Source organism: Meriones unguiculatus, chromosome 7 (genome assembly GCF_030254825.1).
Source record: "Meriones unguiculatus strain TT.TT164.6M chromosome 7, Bangor_MerUng_6.1, whole genome shotgun sequence".
Lineage (NCBI taxonomy): Eukaryota > Metazoa > Chordata > Mammalia > Rodentia > Muridae > Meriones > Meriones unguiculatus.
This window is the reverse complement of record NC_083355.1, coordinates 81,121,768-81,142,935: the sequence shown is the minus strand read 5'-3', so window position 1 is coordinate 81,142,935 and position 21,168 is coordinate 81,121,768. Positions and strand designations below refer to the sequence as shown.

Here is a 21,168-nt window from a genome sequence, read left to right as displayed (position 1 = left end):
CAAAATGTATATGACTGCTCCATGAGAAAGTTAGTACATAGATAGTTGTGAGCTGCCATCTGGATGCTGGGAATTGAACCCGGGTCCTTTGGAAGAGCAGACAGTGCTCTTAACCACTGAGCCATCGCTCAAGCAGTAATCAGTTTATTAACTAATCTGACGTGTACACACACGTGTATGTATGTAGTCATACACAGTAGACCAACACTAAAAAAGGGAACAAGTGAAGCACAGTGGTGCATTATCTGTAATGCCAGCAGTGAGGGGGACTGAGGCAGGAGCAGAGAAAGTTCAAGACCAATCCAGCACACACAGCAAGACCCTGTCAAAATAAATGAGGATAAGGAAGGCACAATTAAGTAAAAAGGAGCGTTAACTTCCTAAGTCACTAGTCAAGTTGCTGACCATGTAAATTTCACACATCAAAAGATAAAGCAAGGGGGCTGGGGAGTCGGCTCAGAGGTTAAGAGCACTGTCCGCTCTTCCAGAGGTCCTGAGTTCAAAGGTCAGCAACCACATAGTGGCTCACAATCCTCTACAATGAGATCTGGTGTCCTCTTCTGGGATGCAGGTGCAGACAGAACACTGTATACATAATAATTAAAAAAAAAAAAAAAAAGATAAAGAAAGCGGGCCAAAGTTTTTATTGCACTTAACCATGACATACAAAATATTACACAAAAATCACAGCAAAAGCCATCGCTAGTGCTAGATGACAGAACTGAGTCATTTACATGTAACAGTATTTTAAGACAATGTTTTTAAAATAGAATAGTAAACATTATAGCACTACATTAGGTGATAGCACAAAAACTTCTTCAAGAAAGGGTATTAATCTACAAATGTACAATTCTTTCTATTATATTCTAAATGCAAACTTTATCTCCATTCACATACACTTTTAACATAAATGTTAAAATTAAATTTCACAGTAAACTTCTACTCCAACTCCTGACCTATGACAGGCTCTCCCATTTCACAGAAATGACCTTGTTCTCAGACATTAGTCCTCACTGGCCACCGTCCTACTCAGAACACAAAATAAATAGTTTTTCTTCTGTTGGAAAGCTCAAAATGTAAGCTCCGGCATCCTGGTTCAGCGTCTTCTTCTTCTCTTGGGTGCAGTGAACTCTGTGGAGACAAGGTTAATAAGTCCATCAATTCTTTAAAAACATGACATTTAAATGACAGACTCAAGTAATGCACATTTAACCTGTGCATGTGTTAACAGGGCTAAGCCAACCATGTCCCCCAGCCAAGACCCAAGAGGAAAGAGTGAGGAGAATGACGAATAACAAACACACACGCATATTAAAATTATAATGTATATTAAAATTTAAAAATATATGTACACTAAAATGACACAATGAAGCCCATTTGCTTGTTGCTAACTTAAAATTTAAAAGAAAAATCTTAGCTGACACACACGTGAATTTCTTCAAATGAAATTTCAGTTGGGAAACTCCTACCTCCAATGAGACAACAGGATTTCAATCTTACTGAGATGCCAGTAAGACAGGAGCTCTCGGTCACTCTAAGCCCCACTTCAAAAGTATTAGGTTGCCTGAAATTCCATGTGCCTTCCCTATAACGAGCACGGACCCAGGGCACAAAAACTGACACTTATCTAGGCGAGTGCAAAGAGAAAGCAAAGAGTCTGACTCATTACAATGAAACCTGGAAACAACACATAGGTATCCTCTATCTTTCTGGCTCTCACAGCTAGTGCTGTAGCTGTCATGCAAATAACCATCCTTAAAGATAAGACACGGAAACAAGAACATCAGAAAGACGCGATAAAAACAATTATTTCCCCGGTAATGAAAAATAAAAAGGGAATGCCAGGGAAGGGGGAGGGAAGCCAGGAAAAGAAAACAAATCAGATTCCTAGAAGAGAAGAAGCCTGGGAGCAGCTTCGCAGACCCCAGCAGAGTCCCTGACAGGCATCCATATCCATGTGCCATATCGTCACTCACAGGGAGGCCCCAACCCCGACTCTGAAAGCCTAGTCCTGCACTAGTTAGCCAGATGCACGGGTACCTGCTTCGCTGAGGCCATCAGTGTCCCCCTCTTCTGTAATGATAGGCATACTCAGGCGTAAAGACTTCTCTTCCTTACGTTCATTCTGAACATTACCTGGGAATGTTTGGATACAGTGAGAAATGACTGTCCACAGAAACAAAGAATACTAATCTTACATGTTTCAACACTGAAAAGTATAGTAACATTCATTATGCAATCTAGAGTTAAAAGCCTTTAAATGTTTATTTTCTATTAGTTTGCCAAGTAACAGGTTTCCTTGTGACTTCTTATCCCACCCTCAGCCTTAATTGATCCCTCTCTCCATATCTGGCCAATCTTTTCTTAAGTATTAACACATCTGTGTCATGGGGCGTGGTGGCACGGGCCTATAACCTCAGCACTGGAGGGTATTCACCCTGAGGCCAGTGTGGCCTACATCGAGATCCAGCCTCAATAAACAAACAAGCAAACTTTAATCCCAGCATCAGGAAGATGAAGCAAGGGGATTACAAGTCTGAGGCCAGACTGAGTCAGGTAGCAAGTTGAAACTGTATCTGCAAAACCAAACCAAACCAAACCAAACCAACAAAACCTCTGTGCTTTAAATACAGCATATAATTATTTTATCCGGCAAAATGGAGTGAATGAAAAGAAACAGTAAGTGATCAAATACCTTATTTGATCTTTATCATACAAAACAGGGTGTCTGGAGGGACTTAAGTGTGTGATTTCAACTTCACAGTAAATTAAAGTTGAACAGCTTCAGTTTTATCTTTGAATGCAGACACATTTTCTTTTGCTATACAATACCCATGTTCATATACTTCTTTAGTCCTATCTGCCAGTGAATTTCCATTTTCCAAAACAGTAGGGTTGGGCTGGGAGGTAGCTGAGTCAGTAGGGTTCATCTAACAGGCACAAGTGTTCAAGACCCAGCCCCATAAACCAGGCCTGGTGCGCCACATCTATAGTCCCAGCTCGGGTGAGGTTCACGGACAGGCAGGCACTACAGGAACAGGATCTTGCCAGGCAGACCGAGGAATGCTCCCCCCCCCCCCGTGAGGTCTTCATCAGGCCACCAGTACTTCCCCACACGCCCCTCCCCCCGGGCTGAGGTCCTAGCAAGCTTGTCTCACCCCCACATCAGCCTCTGCACTCACCTGCATAGCTCACAAGCCCTCACAAGCGCGGCTGTTACTGCCCACCCCTCAGCCTGGACCACCACAGCAGCGCTAACAGTTAGCAGACAGTCTGCTAACTCCAACCTACCGCGTTAACCCTGGTTTTCAAGGAGACTCTATAGTCATGCCACCTTCTCCTCGAAAATTCCATATAATTCAACCCTGCCTACCAAATTAAAACCTAGGCTGCTGACTCCACATCTGAAGTCTCGCAGTGATACAGGCCTCAATGTATTTTTCCAAAATTCCTAAAAGTTAACACGTCTACATGTAAACCAAAATGGCCCTCACTCGACACAACCTGAACACTCTTTTCAAGTCTGCTGCAGCTTGTGTGCCATCGTGTGGAAGCTAGGAATCGAACCCGGCACATGTGGAAGAACAGCCAGTGATCCGAGCCATCGAGTCATCTCTCCAGCTCAGTTTGTACTTCTTACACACACGCATCATGCATAGACAAGAAGAACAGGAAAATCTTTGTGGGAATGTGAATGTGCGTGTGACACTGAGGTACACCTGTATCGCTGTGTGCACGTGGAGGTTGGAGGACACATGGAAACTGGTTCTCTCCTGCACCACATGGGTCCAGAAGATCGAGCTCAGGCACCGCTACCTGCTGAGCCATCTCAATGGTCTTTTTTTATTTCTGACCAAGGTGTGAAGGCAATTTGGAGGAAGGAGAAAGGGTAGTCTTAAAGGATGCTAAAACAATTTTACATCCATAGTCAAATACATCCTCTATGTGTATATATAACAAAATGATTCACAGACATGAAAGTAATGCTTAAAATTACAAAATGTGTAGGAGGAAACATTGAAAAACTGCTTGTTCTCAGATAAGAGTTTTTACGTGTAACACAAAAACCATGAATCATAAAAGAAAAAAAAAGATAAATAAGCGATAAATTGCACCTCTCCAAAGTTAAAATTCTTAAGCCCATGTGGTAGTGTATGTGTCTAGTGCCAGCACTTGAAGGGGAAGGCAGGAGGTTTGGGAGTTTAAGGTCTGTGTCTACATAGACAGCCAAGGGGAGCTTGGGCTTGATGACTCCCTATCTTCAGAGAAACGAAACAGGTTTTTTCCCCCTCGAGACAGGGTCCCACTGTGTAATCCAATATGGCCTGCAGCTCATCACGATCTGCCTGCCTCTGACTCCTTAGCACTGGGATCAAAGGTGTGCATTGCCACACCCATTAAAATTCATCTTTGTAAGACACTTATGAAAAAGAGAGAGAAATCAAGCTACAGCATGGAAAAATATGTGCAAAATGAAATCCTGACAATTGATAAGGATCTCCTATCAGGTGTGTAACTCTCAGTCCTCAGTAGTGAGCGCTCACTCTGTTAGAAAAACTGATCAGTGGCTAGGATGGGCTGCTCTCCCAGAGTCCGATTCCCAGGACCCACACAAAGGCTCCCAACCATCTTTAACTCCAGGAACCTGATATCTTCTTCCGGACTCCGAATGCACTGCACACACATGGGACACAAACATATGTGAAGGCAAAACATGCATACACATAAAATGAAAGAGAAATTTTAGATTTTTCATAAAAAAGAAAATGTGGGATGGGCGCTCATTCAAGCACACCTCCAGTTGTTAAGGAAAAGTCAAGTGGAACCAAACTGACCCTGTATTGTACCCCACATGGCTATGAAAGCAAACAAAAGTGCAACAGCCGAAGCTGATGATTCTCAAATCAAGTGGAAACCAGCTGTTTCTGGTGGGAATCCTGAATGGCGGTGGTTTCCTACGAGACTGAAACGTTCTGTCCAGCAGAGAAGTGCTTTAAACAGGAAGGTACACAACTCAAAACAGCCCCAGGAAGCTCTTGAAACTGACCAGAATCACTAGCCACTCCCTGCCAGAGTAAGCAATGAAAGCTGAGCTTCCAAGAGGACTCTGAGACCAGACCAGCTGCCCTGGAGGGGTTTAGACCAGAGCCACTTGGAGAGGACACTCTCCAGCTGCTGAGCCCAGCTGCTGGGCCACCTGCAGGCTGTGCAGTGAGCGACAGTTCCCAGCTTTGAGCGCTGTCACCTACTCTGGGGTGGGCTTTGTGATACAGCGTCTTTGAGTCGTTTCTGCTCCTGCAAGTAACCCCATGGGAACTCACTGGTTTACCAGGCTGGACTCTGGTGGTCCCACACTTTGGCCTGTCATGGCCTCCCTATCTATGGTGAGTAGATGTGCACTGCGTCTCCCCAGGAAAAGCTTTGTCATACAACGTACAGTCACTTTGGAAAGCCAGTTTTGCATTTACCCATGTGACCCAGAAATCCCAAATCTTGGTACCTACTCAATCAAAATGATGGCGCAGGTTCACAGAAAAGTTTTACATAAAAGCTGTGACAGCTTTGTTCACACTGCAGAGAGTGCAAACAGCCAGGACATCTTTCAGCAGGTGACTGGCTGAACCGCTCCATCATACAGTGAAATACCACAGGCAGTGCAGGAATGCTCTCCCATGCAGTAACTAGTGAAAGCCCAAACACAGAAGGCTACGGATTACGCAAGACATGGTGGCACTTGCCTTTAATTCCCGCACTCCAGAGGCAGAGGCAGGTGGATCTCTGCGTTCAAAGCTAGCCTGGTCTACAAAGTGAGTTCCAGAACAGCCAGAGCTACATATTGTATAATTCTATTCATACGGCTTTCTGGAAAGGCAGGTCTACGGGGATAGAAAACATGCTCAGGGACCAGCAGCAAGAGAAGATGCTGACTGCCAAGAAGCACAAACAAAGCTGTTGCCTTCCTTGACCGACTGGGTCTCCTGCACAATGTGGGAGAGGTTGTTTTATAAATATGATGCTGGAGTCTTGTGTCTGCTAAAACCCATCAGTTCGGTTTTCATCTAATAGGAATGCGCTGTTTTTTACCATGAGCAGATACCAGATCTGTCAATACCCTCTTCCTGAGAGCTCTTGTTTTTTAATCAGCTAACATGAATTACACTGCCTTATCTCTTGTATCACGGAGATAAGGTCTGCACCAGTGATGAGTTCTTCCAATAGGTTGCTGCATTTACTTGATCTCTGTTTTATCTAGGGAGGAATTTGGTAGTTTTCATTTCTTACAATAACAACAAGCTAAAAAGTGTTCTATTTCCTGAAAGAATTTGTATAGAAGCATTACTCTTTTCTTAACCATACATAAGTTGGATGCCATGGCACATGAGTAATCCTAACACACAGGACACTGAGGCAGGATTGAGAATTGAAGGCCTCCCTGACCTACACAGCGAGAACCTGTTTCAAAGGGCTGAGGACTAGAGATGTGTGAGGGGTGAGCACTGGCAGGTGTGTGCAAGGCCAGTCAGTCCCCAGGACCGAAAGAAGCAAGTGTCCAGAAACTCCCAGCAGGGACCTTGAGCTTTCATGCTCTTAGAGGCTAGAAGACGAGTCGGATTCTACCTAGGGTCTTATTAGAAATTTACAGTCGGTGTAGAGTAATAAAACCGCCCAGGGTCTCCTTACGACCCCCTGCAGCTCTAGCTTCTGTAGCAGGCTCCCTTACTAAAACTTTTGCTAATTTTTTTTGGAATACTTTTTCCTTATAACACTGGACACTCGCAAGTCATGCAAACCAGAGTTGACGTGCTCTGTCTGTGGTGAACGAGGCCCATCTCCTGCTCAGAAGTGCTCTTCTGCTGGAGTATACGCATCTGCTCTCATTTAGTCAGTCGCTGGCACCTGGCTGACTACACCATGAGAGAAGCTGTATGGGTCATGAAGTCTAAAATACCGGCTATCTTGACTGTACAGAAAGTTTGATGACCCCCTCACCTTGAGAATTTTTTAACTAAAGGTTGGATATTAGATCTTACCAAATATCTTCTCTGATAATTATTAAAATTAATATAGATTTCCCCCTTTGGCCTAATATAAGGTAAATTATATTAACAGAGCACAGTTAATTGCACCACAACTGCATCCTGGGACAACTGCCTCAGGGAGTTTTTGGTTTGGGGGCTGTTGTGCACTGTAGGGTCTCTTTACCGTGCTCGACCTTGCCCTCACAGTTGTCACCAGCACGCCTGCCAGGCTCAGAGCAGCAAGCTTTCCTCATGAGGCGCTTCTTGGCTGCCCTTGGCAACTGCAGGCTTCTTCCCCTAAATTCTTCAATCTGACATACACTAAAGCTTTTTCTCCCTCCACTGCCTCACTGTTCAGAGACTGTAAATTACTTTCCGTGAACCCTGGCAGTAGCAAGGAATGTGTCTGATAAAGTCATTAAGTATCTGGTAATGTTTTTATTGTTCTTTCTGCCATTAACACATCCCGTGTTTAGGAATGCTGAGAGCACAGCATCTGTGCAACTTGTGGAAAGTCTAATCACTAGAATACACAGTCAGTTAAGCACTGAGTAATGAGGGCATTTCACAGACTCTATTACACAGGAAAAACAGGGATAGCTTGATGAATGTAGCTGAAGGAAATAAAGGCTTTAGAATGCATTACTGACCGGCCTTTCCTAGATGTAGATTTAATTCACAGACATCATTACTAATGCAGTTACAGTGAATAACAACTTTGACATAATCTCAAGAGTCTCTTTCAGCAACAAGAGCCCAAGAAGCTATGAAAATGGGGTTCATTTTTAATATCCCACAATTTTCCAAAACAAGTCTTTTTTTTTGTTTTGTTTTTTGTGAGACAGTGTCTTCCTATGGAGCTCAAGCCAGGCTTAAACTGGTAATTCTCCTGCCTCAGACTCCAGAGTGCTAGGATTACAGATGTCCCCACCAACTCAGCTCCAGTCCATCCTAGAAATAAGGGCCTGCTCTTCCTTGCCAAGACTAAGTAAGACTGCTAAAGTGAAGTACCTTTGCTCCTGGAAGACCGCTTCCTTCCTGCTGGTTCTGCTGCTTCTTGGGTCCTCTTTCTCTTGGCTGTTCTGCCTTGCACTTGTCCAGGCCCAGAATCTGAGTCGGAGGAGTCAAGCTTAGTCTGGCGATGCCTCCTGGACTTGGATACCTTATTGACAGAGAGCCAATTACACAAAGTGAGTAACAGAGTGATCCAAAGGACAGGTCATGAAGGTGAGGACAGCAGGGACATCATGCCCTTTACTACACAAGGCTGATACTAACGCTTGTGTGTAGACACGGTCTTCACAACCAAAGTCCTGCAGCTGCCTCACCCTCAGCTCACATTGGGCTAAAATGCAGTTGCTCTTATGGAGAAGGATAATGAATCACAGAGACAGAATCAGAAGTCAGGTTTCCTCAAGATGCCTCCCACTGTTTGCCTAGCTCCAAGTATGACCACGTGGCGTAGACTGGTCAAATGGCTTCCACATCACTGTGACAGTTCACCATGGCTTAGATCTAAGACAACCAGGAAAGAAACACCAGCTTTGAACCTAAAGCCAGGAACATGAACACACTGAAAAGACAGGAAATTGAGGAAGAAGGTCCAGTCCTAATGGTATAGAAGAGCAGCAAGCCTGGAGTTTTGTTGCTGTTACAGACATGGTCCCTCCACGTAGCCCTGCCTGTATATACTACAAAGCTGGCTGGCCTTAAACGCCCCCATGCCTTCCAGAGCACTGGGACAAAAGCCATGCACCACCATGCCATCCAGACTTTTTTTTTTTCCTTAATTGAATCAGCTCACCAATTCCTTCACATGCTTAATCAAGAGTTTTCAGTTACTGTTAACTGCATTTTAGGAATCAGTGCATCTTCAAAGGCAATTATGTAAGGTACCAACTGCTCCTCAAGCGAGGAAAAACTACAGCCCTGCAATGATACATCAGAACAACTTGTGGAATATGATGTAATCAGATTTGCAAAATTATCTGATGTCTTAAGATGTACATTAGATATCACTTGGTCACAAATTCTCTCCATACATAAAGAGAATATGGTTAAAAGGAACTGGATATAATCCATTTCTCATTTGTCTCCTTTGGTGTGTCTTGAGTGACGTATACTGAGTTTACTGCGATGGTCCTATGGCGATCGTTTAACACCTAACTAATCGAGAGTCATCCTAAATATTGTTACTTTCTACTCCTTCAGTTGGAAAATGATCCTTTCCCTTCCCATAAAATAGATTCATGGGGGAAAAAAATCCAAGAAAAACATAGAATTACAAATGAATTTATTAGTACTTACTTTCTCTTAAAACTAAACACAGAAAACCAAACGAGGTACAATGGTGCACACCTGTAATCCCAGCACTCAGGGACACAGCGGCAGGCAGATCACTGTGAGCTCAAAGACAGCCTGGTCTACAGCATGAGCTCCAGGACAGTCAAAGCTACACAGAGAAACCCTGTCTTGAAAAACCAAACCAAACCAAACCAACCAAACAAACCAACCAACCAAACAAAAACCCACAAAAAAACAGATATATGGTAGAAAAACACAATTACGATTTTGCATAGGAAAGTGAGGAACAGTGACTTAACAGAAGGAAGGTCAGAAACAGAACAGCTACAACAAGGAAAATCATTAAAAAAATAGCTCATCCCACTGCGGTGTACTAAAACCACAGGGTGACATGTTGAAAATCTGCAAAGGAACTGTGCCCTGTTGCCCAGTTTCAGAGCTGGGCAGCGAACCACCTCCCTGGGACAAGAGGAGTCTGTTCTCTGGGAAGAACAAACCAGCGAAGTTTAAGGATGCCAGGTGCATGCCTATAATCCCAGCACAAAGCTATCCCAGCACAGCCAAGGCTACACAGAGAAACAGTGTTTCAAAAAACAAAAAGGAGACAAACAACAAAACAAAGATGCACAGTGGAAAAGGCAGCAAGTTAAAAGCCTGCGCACGGGTTGGCCGCCCAATATACAGACATCTGAGGAACTCCAACCTTCTGGAATAAAGCCAAGAGGATGAAAACTAGAGACCAAAACAGAGAAATGGACTCAAAAGAAATGGGAGGAAACATCAAAAACTGTAATTAAATTAATATCCTTAGTGGCAGACACTGTATCTGGAGCAAAAATGTTTTAAAAGAATCATTCCAAGAATAAACATATTCTTGGGGGCTGGAGAGATGTTTCAGCGATGAAGAGCACTGTCTGCTCTTCAGAGGTCCTGATTCAATTCCCAGCAACCATCTATAATGGGATCTGATGCCCTCTTCTGGCATACAGGTGTACCTGCAGATATAGCACTCATATAAAACAAATAAATAAATCTTAAGTAAAGAAAAATATGTCAACAGGAATGCTAAAAAACCAAATGAAACAACAACAAAAATCAAGGGCAGATAAGATAACATCTAAGAAATATCTTAATAAAACATATTGAAAACAGCAAAGAAAAACAAAAACAAGATCAAGAAAAAATGATATGATAAATAATAATTTAAAGACATTCTTCAGACACAAAGGTCTCAGAGTGAAAGGATGATTACCTGAATGGCCACCAATCAATGAAAACCTTAGTTGCAGTACCAAAGGATTCCTGAACCTCAAGGAGAAAGAGTAAACCACCATTTCTTAGAGAGGACCTTGAACCCCTGCTCAGTTTCCAACTGGTTTCACTAGTAATGGGAACATGGGCTGTCTCTGACATGAACTCAGTGACGGGCTCTCTGATCACCTCCCCCTGCGGGGGTGCAGCCTTGCCAGGCCACAGAAGAAGACAAAGAAGCCATTCCTGATGAGACCTGATAGGCTAGGGTCAGATGGAAGGGGAGGAGGACCTCCCCTATCAGTGGACTTTGAGAGGGTCATTAGAGGAGAACAGGGAGGGATGGTAAGATTGGGAGGAGAGGGAGGTGGCTACAGCTGGGATATAAAATTGAAAAAAATTGTAATAAATAAATAAATAAAAATAATAAGCTATCCAAACAAACAAAGAAAACCTGCCATTCCTCATGGATCAGCTCCCAGAAGGTGGAGAACTGGCCTCAGGGCTGTAGGCACACAGCAAAAGGAGGAGCCAGAGGAGAAGCTGCAGACAGTGCCCCTCCAGTCATGCCAGGCAGTCATGGGCAAGGCGCTGCCTGGCTACAGCCCCAATCGTTGGAGGACCGACTTTAAACTGTGCATAGGATTACTGAGATGGACACTAAACCGCCATTTAGGAAAGAGCTTCCTAAACGGAACTTACCTGAGCAACAGCTGAAAAGGCTTTTGCTTTAATTTTCGCTAGAGCCTGTGCTCTTTCACATCTCTAGAAGGAAAACAAAGAAGGAACAGGAACATTAGGGAGGTTATGAGAATACAAGGATCTATCTCAGGACTAAGACTTGAGACAGAGGTAAAGGAAAAGGAGCTAACATATTTGGGCACACACTGATACAAAATCCCCTGATACCCTCTACCTGCCACACAGCAGGAGGCATGATGCCATCTTCCTAGCTGTGGACCATTTCCTTCAAGACTCAGCCTTAAGGATTAAGCAGAGCTCTTGACTGCCATTCCCTCATCTGTCAGAGCCTAAAGATGGCCGCACAGATGAGACATTGGACATCAGAAACTGCAGGAAGCGCCCACACGTCACCAGGGATGAAAGGCTGAGAAGCAAGAAGACGTCACACAGGCCTCAGCCTGGCCCTGAGGATTGGGAGCATCTTCCATCACCTGCCCAGACCTGCTCAGAACTGCTAACAGCTCACTTCCGACCTGTGCTCCTAATGTCCTGCACAGTTCTGGTGAAGAACAGACTAGCTACCACAGAACACAAAGAGCAGAATTTTCTTGTGTTTCTGTAATACAGACCAAGGGTCATGACAATTACGAAGCACAATTAGTCACACATAAAAGGGAAAGTCGCTGGCTGCCTTTAACAGTTTGCTGACCTCTGGCTCCTCTGTAGTGCCTTCGCTGTTTTCTTCTCCATCTCTAAGTTGTGGTTTTAAGGACGGATTCTGAAAAAACAAGAATGTTATTTATGTATGTTATTACACACATATTTATAATTCTATTAATTATAGATCATTAGTAGGTTGCAATTTTAACAGTGAAGAACATTTATTTTAATTACTGAAAAATCAAAACTTCATTTCACATTATTGCAGCATGGGTCACCATCTGTCCCACTGCTGTGATAAAGACCAGCCAAAAGCAACTTGGGAAGGAAAGGGTTTATTTCACCTTCCAGCTTACAATCCATCATCAAGGGAGGTCAGGGCAGGGGACTCAAGAGACACGAGGAGACAAGAAGCAGAGGTTATGGAGGAACTCTACTTGTTCTACTTGACAGGACCTCCTGTCAGGGACAGCAGTGCCCACAGAGGGCTGGGCCTCTTATACCAATCAGTGATCAAGAAGATGTCCCACAGACTTGCCCACAGGCCGATGTAATGGAAGCATTTGCACAACTAATGACTCTAGCTTGCTTGCATCATGCTACCAGAAAACTAACCAGCACACTGTCTAACATTAAGATTACAAAGTTTCATGCTGGAAAGAAAGCTTCCTGGGTGAGGGCACTTGCTGCCAAGCCTGGTGGCCCGAGTTCAATCCCAAGGACCTCACACTAGAAGGAGAAAACCAACTCCCATGAATTGTCCTCTGACTTACACAAGCACTCAGAGCGCGTGCACACACACACCTAAGTGTAAATCTATTTAAGACCACAAAGTTTCTAAGTAGTTCTAGAAATCCTTATTATAATCACCTAAATTGCTTTAACTAAGAATCCCTGTGGCATGAAAAGAAATTGATTGTGTGTGTTGGTGCATGCCTTTAATTCCAGCACTGGGGAGGCAGAGGCAATAGATATCTGTGGAGCTCAAGGCCAGTCTGATCTACTTAGTGAGCTCCAGGAGAGCCAGGATTGAATGCCTCAAAGAGAGGAAAAAAAAAATACACACACACACACATATTTTAAAAAGAAAGAACACGGGCTCAGATGTTAAGAGCACTGACTGCTCTTCCAAAGGTCCTGAGTTCAATTCCCAGCAACCACATGGTGGCTCACAACCGTTGACTATCTGGTGCCCTCTTCTGGCGGGCAGGTGCACATGCAAAACACATGTATTATACATAATAAATAAATAAATGAGTGAATGAATGAATGAGAAAGAACACTGAGTTGAAAATCCGCAGCTAAGCCACACTTGGGAGGCAGTGCTGGGGCCCGAGAAGAGCCTCCCTACATGCAGCGTCCCTATTATGCAGGTAGGCGGGGCCAGTGGAAGCAGACCCTCTGGTTCACAAGAGAAGGTCATTTTCCAAAATTTACAACGCAGTCCACTAGTATTTACATGTTGGTAATGAATTCCAAGTTTTACAACAATGCTAGAATTAATACTGCACTAAACAAACTTAATCTAAATGCGGGTTTAGTCTGAAAACAGTTCAACAGGATTTACTCTCCCCAGCCCCGTTTGTAAAGCTGAGTAACGTCACATCACAGGCCTAGCAAGTGCCCCGACTAGAGAGGCAAGGCCTTCTAAACCCTCACCCCACAGCAACACAGCCACCGACGCCAGGCTGCCTCTGTGCGGCACCGCCCACATGTAAACATCTGTGCACGATACAGGGGTGGGACAACAACAAGCAGGCGCTTACCTTCCTGTCTTCGTGCCACTGCTGATGCTCCAAAACTATGTTCTTAATGCTGTCAAAAAAGTCCTCCTTCACCAGGCTGAGAGCCTTGTCTGGAGTGGACTTGTCAGCTGAAATAGCATGCTTCATATTTTGATAATGATCGTGAACATTCAGCAATTCCTAAGAGTGAAGAGAGGAGTCCTTTATTTCTTGCGTATAAGGGGTTTGTTTGTTTTCTAATATTGTTTTGTCTTCCCCTAAGAGACAGGATCTTGCTATATAGCCCAGGATGGTGTTGGAATGGTAAGCATGTAGCCCCGTGCTTGGCCCTTCATTTATATCTTCGATGACAATCTTCTTTTCTTTTCTTTTTTTTAAACTGTTTTTCTCTGTGTAGCTCTGGCTGTCCTGGAACTCATTCTGCAGACCAGGCTGGTCTTGAACTCACAGAGCTCCACCTGCCTCAGCCTCCCAAGTGCTGGGATTAAAGGTGTGCAGCGCCACCGCCCAGCTTAACGACAACCCTAAAGGCAAACTACTTAAAAATGTAATTACTGTCCAAAGTGACTGCAAGTTGACAGGATATACGCTAAAACCATGACAGGGCCTGTCACTATCCAGTTAAGGAAGCCACAGCCTCAGCATACGAACTGTCAACAATACCCCTTTCCCCTGCTGCAGGAGGGCACAGACAAACTCACCTCCAACACCTCAGAAGTGATGAGTTTCATCACACCATCACTCGAGTCCTTGAACTTCTGTGTCACTTCAGTCTGTTGAATTTTCTTCTTCATTCTACAGGAGAGCTAAACACAAAGAATGCCTGTTAAGATGAACATCACCCTGGGCTGGAGAGACGGCTCCATGGGCAAGCACTTGCTGCGCAAGCCTGGTCACCCGAGTGGAGACCTGGTTCCCATCACGGTGAGAGAGCAAATGCCACACAGTCGTCTCACGGTGTGGACACAAGGGCACACACGCCACTTACACTCATCACGTACACAGACATGCACAACAATAAATACTTTTCAAGAAAAGCGTTAAATAGGTCTTTCAGAGGACATCTAAAAGAGCGTAAACATAATCTAGGAGTAAATTCGTTTGTGTACATGAAGACCAGCTCCACAAGCGCACTTGTTAACTCTCCATTTGCAGAGCCTACTGGGTTTCTGTATCACGTGCCACACTGAACGCTACAGTCTGCCCAGCTTCAAAAGTCACATGAGCTGCCAGGAGACCATCTGCCCTTCCAATCTAGTGTCTCAATTATTACAAAGCTGAATGACGGCTTTTATTAGAAATTTGAATTTTTTTTTTTTTTAATAACTGAGATGTAAATTCCTTATTCTTCGAGTGAGCCCTCTTGACATTCAAATGGAAAAAGGCACGGACTAAGGGAGACAGCAGAGTGGCTGAGGACTTGCCTGGCCCGCATGAGGCTCAGGGCTGAACCCTCAGCTCTGGAAAGTGATAAAAAAGCAGACACAGACGCCTGGCCTCTTCGGCTCACAATAATTAGCTTCACGAGTGATGTCCACAAACACTTATGCTCAAGAGCACTGTCTACAAGGGAAATCAAACTATCAGAAAATATGTATCTCATTTCAAGGAGGCTACAGTTCTGAGCACCAGGAACAGACTTCACGCTTTCAGGACAGGCATCGTACCAGCTTAGGCATTGCTGTGAAGTGGAACGCTCTGTCCAGCCGAAGCTTCCTGAAAACAAAAGCTGCGTCGAAATGCTGCGCGTTTATCAGGTCTTGCTGAAATCTCATAACTTCATCCCAATCCTTCAAGGCGACTCTGATCTACACAGGAAGAGAAACGCCAGTCAACTACACCAGATCCTTCTTCACAAGCATAAACTTAAACACAGGGCCTGCTCCACGTTGCTACCGAGGGAAACTGAGTCACCAAGCCTCACCTTTTGTTTTGGCTGGCACAGCTGTGTGTTGTACAGGCCGTACAATAGATACAATGCGCCAACTCTTATCTGGAAGGTGTATGGAGGCAGAAAATAGCGCCAAGCCAAAGCTAGAGCTTCTTTTGCAAACATGTTCTTTTTTAAATTTCTCATTTTGCCACTGCAAAGCAAAGGGAAACATTCCCACTGTTAAATAAACATGAACAAAAGCCACTGCAGGCATATGCTTCTGCCTAGGAACTGGAGGAAGAACCCACACCTGACCCTCTTGTGACTCAAGAGTCACTCACACACACACACACACACACACACAGGGTTAAGTAACCATGACACTGCCGCCAAACACCAGCCTTGCTGACAAACTGATCTCCAGACAGGCTTCAAATTCATGTTGAGAACTTCAAACATTTAATAGTAAAATAATCATGGTTTTTGCAGACTCAAAAAACCATGTGCGTTTTAATCTACAATGAACATTTTTCCAGCAGTCTCCGGGATTTGTATCACATTCTGTCCCTGAGAGGCTTAAACAGAAAACGGAGAAACAACCCAATGTAACCCCTTCTCCCATTCACCAGAACACAAAAGCCAGCATGATGTTCTTTTTATAACTCTGAATATAACAATGAGCATATTATGGTAGTGTTCCATGATCAACCTTAAATTAGCAGATTTTAAAATGTTCTCAACTCTTTTTTTTAAAGCCAGACACAGTAGAACACTCCTGAAACCCTAGGAGGTGGGTTTCGACTAGAAAATGGAGGCAGAGGATCAAAAGGTTTAAGGTCATCCTTGGTTACATACTGAGGGTAAGGCCAGCCTGGGCTACAAGAGAGCCAGTGTCAAAACGAAACAAGAAGGTGGGAGTGTTGGCCCAGACTGTAATTCCAACACTCTGGAGACAAGACATAGGACTGCCACCAACTCAAGGTCAAAGCCAGGGCCTATTTTGAAAAACACAAAGTCAATCTTTAAATATAACCTTGGCTGAAATGCCTCAAAACACATTTAACATATGCAAACAACTGACATGCACATAATTATAAATATGTTGCCTTTTTCATAACAGCAAAATAAAATGATAAAGACCCAGGCCCTTCAGCTAATGTAATCTATTACATCTCATTACAAATGGGGGAGTAGACAGCGCTGGCTCTCACACAATAAATAAGCACAGTTAAAAGAACACAAAATACCTACCATAGTATTAAGACCAAAATGATTACTAAAGAAAATCGAGCTGGGCGTAGTGGCACATGGGCACATGCCTTTAATCCCAGCACTCAGGTGGATGTCTGTGAGTTTGAGGAGGATGGCCTGGGCTACATACTGAGTTCCAGGACAGTCAGGGCTGCATAAGGAGCAGGGGAGTCTACCCCCTCTAGTGGAAGGATCTAGAAAAACTTCCTTAGTTTTAACCCCATCTCTTTAGTACCATGAAAAAGTATGGATTTTAGAAACAGAAAAGACAAGATGATAGGCTGGACAAGGTGGTGTACACCTTTAATCCCATTTAAAGGCCAGCCTGGTCTACACATTAAGACCCTGTCTCAAAATAATACTAAGATAAATAATTATAATTAAATTAAAAAATAAAAAGGAAGACATAGGTATTTTTTTAAAGATATGGTCTCACTTTACAGCCCAGGCTGACCTCAGACTTGCAATCCTCCTGCCTCAACTCCTGATCATTCTAAATTACAAGCCTATGTCACCACATTTGGTAAAATTAACTTCAAGCCTCAATTTTCTAACCTCTAAAGCTTGGAGGATCATAATACCTGCTTTTCACAGTTCTAAGTTAGGTATATTAAACAGTGAATGTGTTACAGTTAGCTAAGTAAAAGATCAGTTGTCATTTGGTTGAGACAGCTTCTCCTGTAGCCTGGCTGGTGTGGAATTCTCTTTGTAAAGAATGGCCTGGAACTCCTGATTCTCCTGCCTCCGCCTCTCCACATTCTGGGCTTAGAGGTATGCTGCACGTGACCAGCTACTTGCCTTCACTCTCCATCCCTGTAACTCACAAGCTACATAAAAATTAATTTACATCGTTAGACTATGCTCTGTTTTATTCAGCATGAGCTCTAATAAGGTTTTATTCAATTAGCCTTTTCAATAACTTATGTGCTACGCTAATTAACACCAATTTCAAACCTGAGCATGGTGCTGAATGCCTGTCAGCCCTTAGAAGGAAGTGGCAGGCAGATCTCAAGGTCAGTTTGGTCTAGACAGAGCAAGTTTCAGGCCGGCCAGGTCTACACAATGAGACTATGTCTCAAAAACAAAAAACAAGAAATACACATTAATTGACAGTCTGAGGAGGAAATTAAAAAGTAGTAATAACGCTGCATATGAATTTCCCACGTAGAATACACCAAGTATATTAATCCTCGCCCTATTATATAGTATTGTAGCTGTCTCTATTTTACAGGCAAAAAAAGCATGGCCAAGATCTCAGTGTGGGAAGGTTGGGGAGGTGCATTCAAATTCTGATACTTGGGACCCATCCTCTGTGTTCTTCACCATTATTCAATACTGTTTCCTCAACTCGAAAAATAGCGTGCCAGGTAAGAAGGTGGATCAGGAACCTCGTACCTAGTCCAGAAGGACAAAAGACTTCCCTAAAGACCTGTCATTTGGGTTTAAATGTGACTGAAGAAGTGGACAATCAAAAAAAAAAAAAAAAAGAAAGAAAGAAAAGGAGGAAATTTCCCAGGCTAGGAAACTCCAGTGAAATACAAAAAGCAACGCTGGAGCAAAAAAAGTGAGTGCAAGTTGTGGGCACTGGAAATGAGGCTAGGGGCAGAGGCATAGGCGGCCACCGGGCTGGTTTGGGCTTTATCCACCTAAGACGCTAAACAGAGGCTCCGGTCTGCATTTCCAACGTTGGTGGTTGCATGCTAAAAGAATTCATCCGTGCAGGACCTACTTTGTTAGGTTACTGTCTCTGACCTTGGATTCATTCAGTGGGACCAAGCCTGCAGGTCTAAAGGCAGAGGTAGGGGTGCGTATCGAGGCGGCGGAAATGCAGAGCAGCGGGCCAGCGGAGGGCACGGGCGACCCAGGCAGGAGGGCCAGGAGGGGTTCGGGGACCCAGGCTGCGTTCCCGCCCGGCAGCGAGGCACACCCACCAGAAGATGGTCGCGAACTTCATGCTGCGCCAGAGCTCCGCGAAGTCCTCGAAGCGCACGCTGTCCAGCTCTTGGAAGCGGCTGAGCAGCGCCTCGCAGTCGGTCTGCAGGCCCGGCGGGGTCCCCACGCCTGCAAGAGTCCCCGCGCCCGGAGGACGGGGACCGGGACCCGCAGGACTCCCCATGCTCCCTCCGGCGTGGGACGGGCGCCGGCAACCAGGGCCTGCGGCACCGCCCCCTACGTCACGCACGCGCCCTCCGTGACGTATATCCGGGACGCGAGCCCCGCCTTTATCCGGGCCTTTGCTGGCTCCTGCGGCGCTTCTTGCGCGTGCGTGGTGCTCTCAGTTGACATCTTCAGTAGAAGAGCAAAGATCGCCTTAATTTCTAGGAGAAGCGGGCCATGGTGGCACACTCCTTTAATCTCAGCCCTCGGAAGGCGGAGGCAGGAGGGTTTCTGTGATTTACAGGGCTGCCTTGTGTATGTAACGGGTTCCAGCACTCTATGGAGAGATCCTCAAAATAAATAATAGTGTGATACAGTATAATACAAAATATAATTAATATATAACAGTAGAATAAAAGCGCCCGCTGGCTCAGTCCATAGAACATGAAGACTCCTGATTTCACCAAACAGCGAGCTCCAAAAAGATTTGACGTCTTCATCACCTCCTGGCTTAAGTAAATTAGACTTACTCTGCCTGCCAGTGTTCTTTAAAGTGCCCTACAGGGGCAAGTCAACAGGCCAACCTCCCTCTACGTGGGAAGATGATCCAAAGAGAAGTTCTTAGCGAAGTAACTCACCTGTTTCTTCCTGATTGTCAGGACCCCCTCCAAGCTATACTTGCTTTAATCGGGTTCTTGGTTTGTAGGCATCCTAGTGATCTGCAAACACTCTCAGAAACAGTTGCTGTTTCTTAGCCTTGTTGCCCCCAACAATCTAGCAGAGTTCTTGGATGACAGCACCTACCTACGTGACGCACTGCTGGTTGGCTGGATTACTTCTGTCAGCATGCCACTTCTCCCAGGAGCTTGTTATGGTTTAGCATTCTATAGTTGAGCTGTATGTCTGTTTGGATGGCATGAGTTCATGAGCGCATTTATTTGTTTGTGTGATGTGTGTGGGGTTGTTGAAGTTCAGTGTGTATACATATATCTTACTTGTAGTTTATTTTGAATTTCGTGAAAATGGAATTGCAATCAACAGCTCATCTTCAAGTTACCTTTAAACTTAACATCTCAAGAGATGTATTCATGCTGTTACTTATAGCTATAGTTCTTCATTTTCACTGTTGCCTAATACTCTGTTGAATTACTACTAATACTTTGTTGAATACTTCCTTCCTCAGCTTCACCGGTCCTAGGATTGCACTCCCATGCAAGGCAAGCTTTAGCTTTAACTGACAATTCTACATATTCTGGGTTATAATATATTTTGATATTTGCACATACTGTGGCAAGATCAAACCGGGTTAACTAACTTAACCACCACCACTTCCTCAATTAAATTTTTTTTCGTTTCCATATATAGTTTTGGTTGCCACTCTCCTGTCCCCTCCTCTTCCTGTCCCCATTCCCACTTAAACCCTTCCACCCCCTTATCTTCTCCCTTGCAGTTTCATATCACAAGTGCTGTTATCCTTTCCTCTTTTTAAGCTCATTATCTCGGGCGTTTTGTTTCAGTAGGAAGCTTACCAACACAAGCAGGTCCTAGTAAAGGCCGACATTGCCTGAATCATGTCATGTTGGAAGTCCATCTGTGTGTGTGTGTGTGAGAGAGAAAGAGAGAGAGAGAGAGAGAGAGAGAGAGAGAGAGAGAGAGAGAGAGAGAGAGTTTCTCTGACTAGCCCAAAACTTGCTATTTAGATCAGGCTGGCCTCAAATTCACAGAGATTACCTGCCTTGGTCTGCATCCCAGTGCTGATATTAAAGGCATCCTTATACTTCTCTGTTGATGAAGTTCTTTCCCTGTAGGAAATGTGAAGAAAATTTACCTCAACCTGAAGTCCCAATGACAAACTGAGGCATAATTCCACCAAACTTTACACTGGAAAAGCAATGGACTTAATGGGCTTCCTTACGGAGTGTGGGTGAGGGGCTACTACAGGGCTGTGGGTTGTTCTATCCCAAAGGGCCGTATCTGGAAAGCCTTTAGCCAGCAGGAATGAGACCCCACCCCCACTCCATCCCCTAGTCTTCCCCAGCCTGTATACTCTAGGCCCTCCAGAGGCCATGTTCAAAAAGATCAAAGCTGCATACCATAAGTAGTATGATAATTTGCAACTGGGCATAGCTAAACTCCCTAGGATACAGGGTGCTTGGTTCAAAAAACAGTCATTCTGCAACAAGCCCTGAGACTTTAGCATAACTGAGGACATGATGGAAATTCCTTGGAACCCAGCAGTTAGGCAGCATAATATTCTAAATCTCTTACTTCACTTCTAGTCAGC

General features: G+C 44.4%; 1 protein-coding gene across 2 annotated transcripts; it reads right to left on the bottom strand.

Moving 5' to 3' along the window:
* Positions 1–627: 627 nt before the first annotated feature.
* Snapc1 (small nuclear RNA activating complex polypeptide 1) lies at positions 628–18,972 on the bottom strand. 2 transcript variants are annotated; one of them, XM_021654509.2, is made up of 10 exons: positions 18,719–18,972; positions 15,588–15,747; positions 15,331–15,471; positions 14,365–14,469; positions 13,685–13,843; positions 11,968–12,036; positions 11,277–11,339; positions 8,031–8,181; positions 2,041–2,136; positions 628–1,131 (listed from the first exon to the last, which is right to left on the bottom strand). In XM_021654509.2, the coding sequence occupies exons 1-10, from the start codon at positions 18,901–18,903 to the stop codon at positions 1,097–1,099; spliced, it is 1,164 nt and encodes a 387-aa protein (XP_021510184.1). In that variant the 5' UTR covers positions 18,904–18,972; the 3' UTR covers positions 628–1,096. The 2 variants fall into 2 exon arrangements, with proteins under 2 accessions (XP_021510184.1, XP_021510185.1); XM_021654510.2 differs by lacking the exon at positions 18,719–18,972 and adding an exon at positions 18,540–18,679.
* Between the last annotated feature and the right edge of the window lie 2,196 nt (positions 18,973–21,168).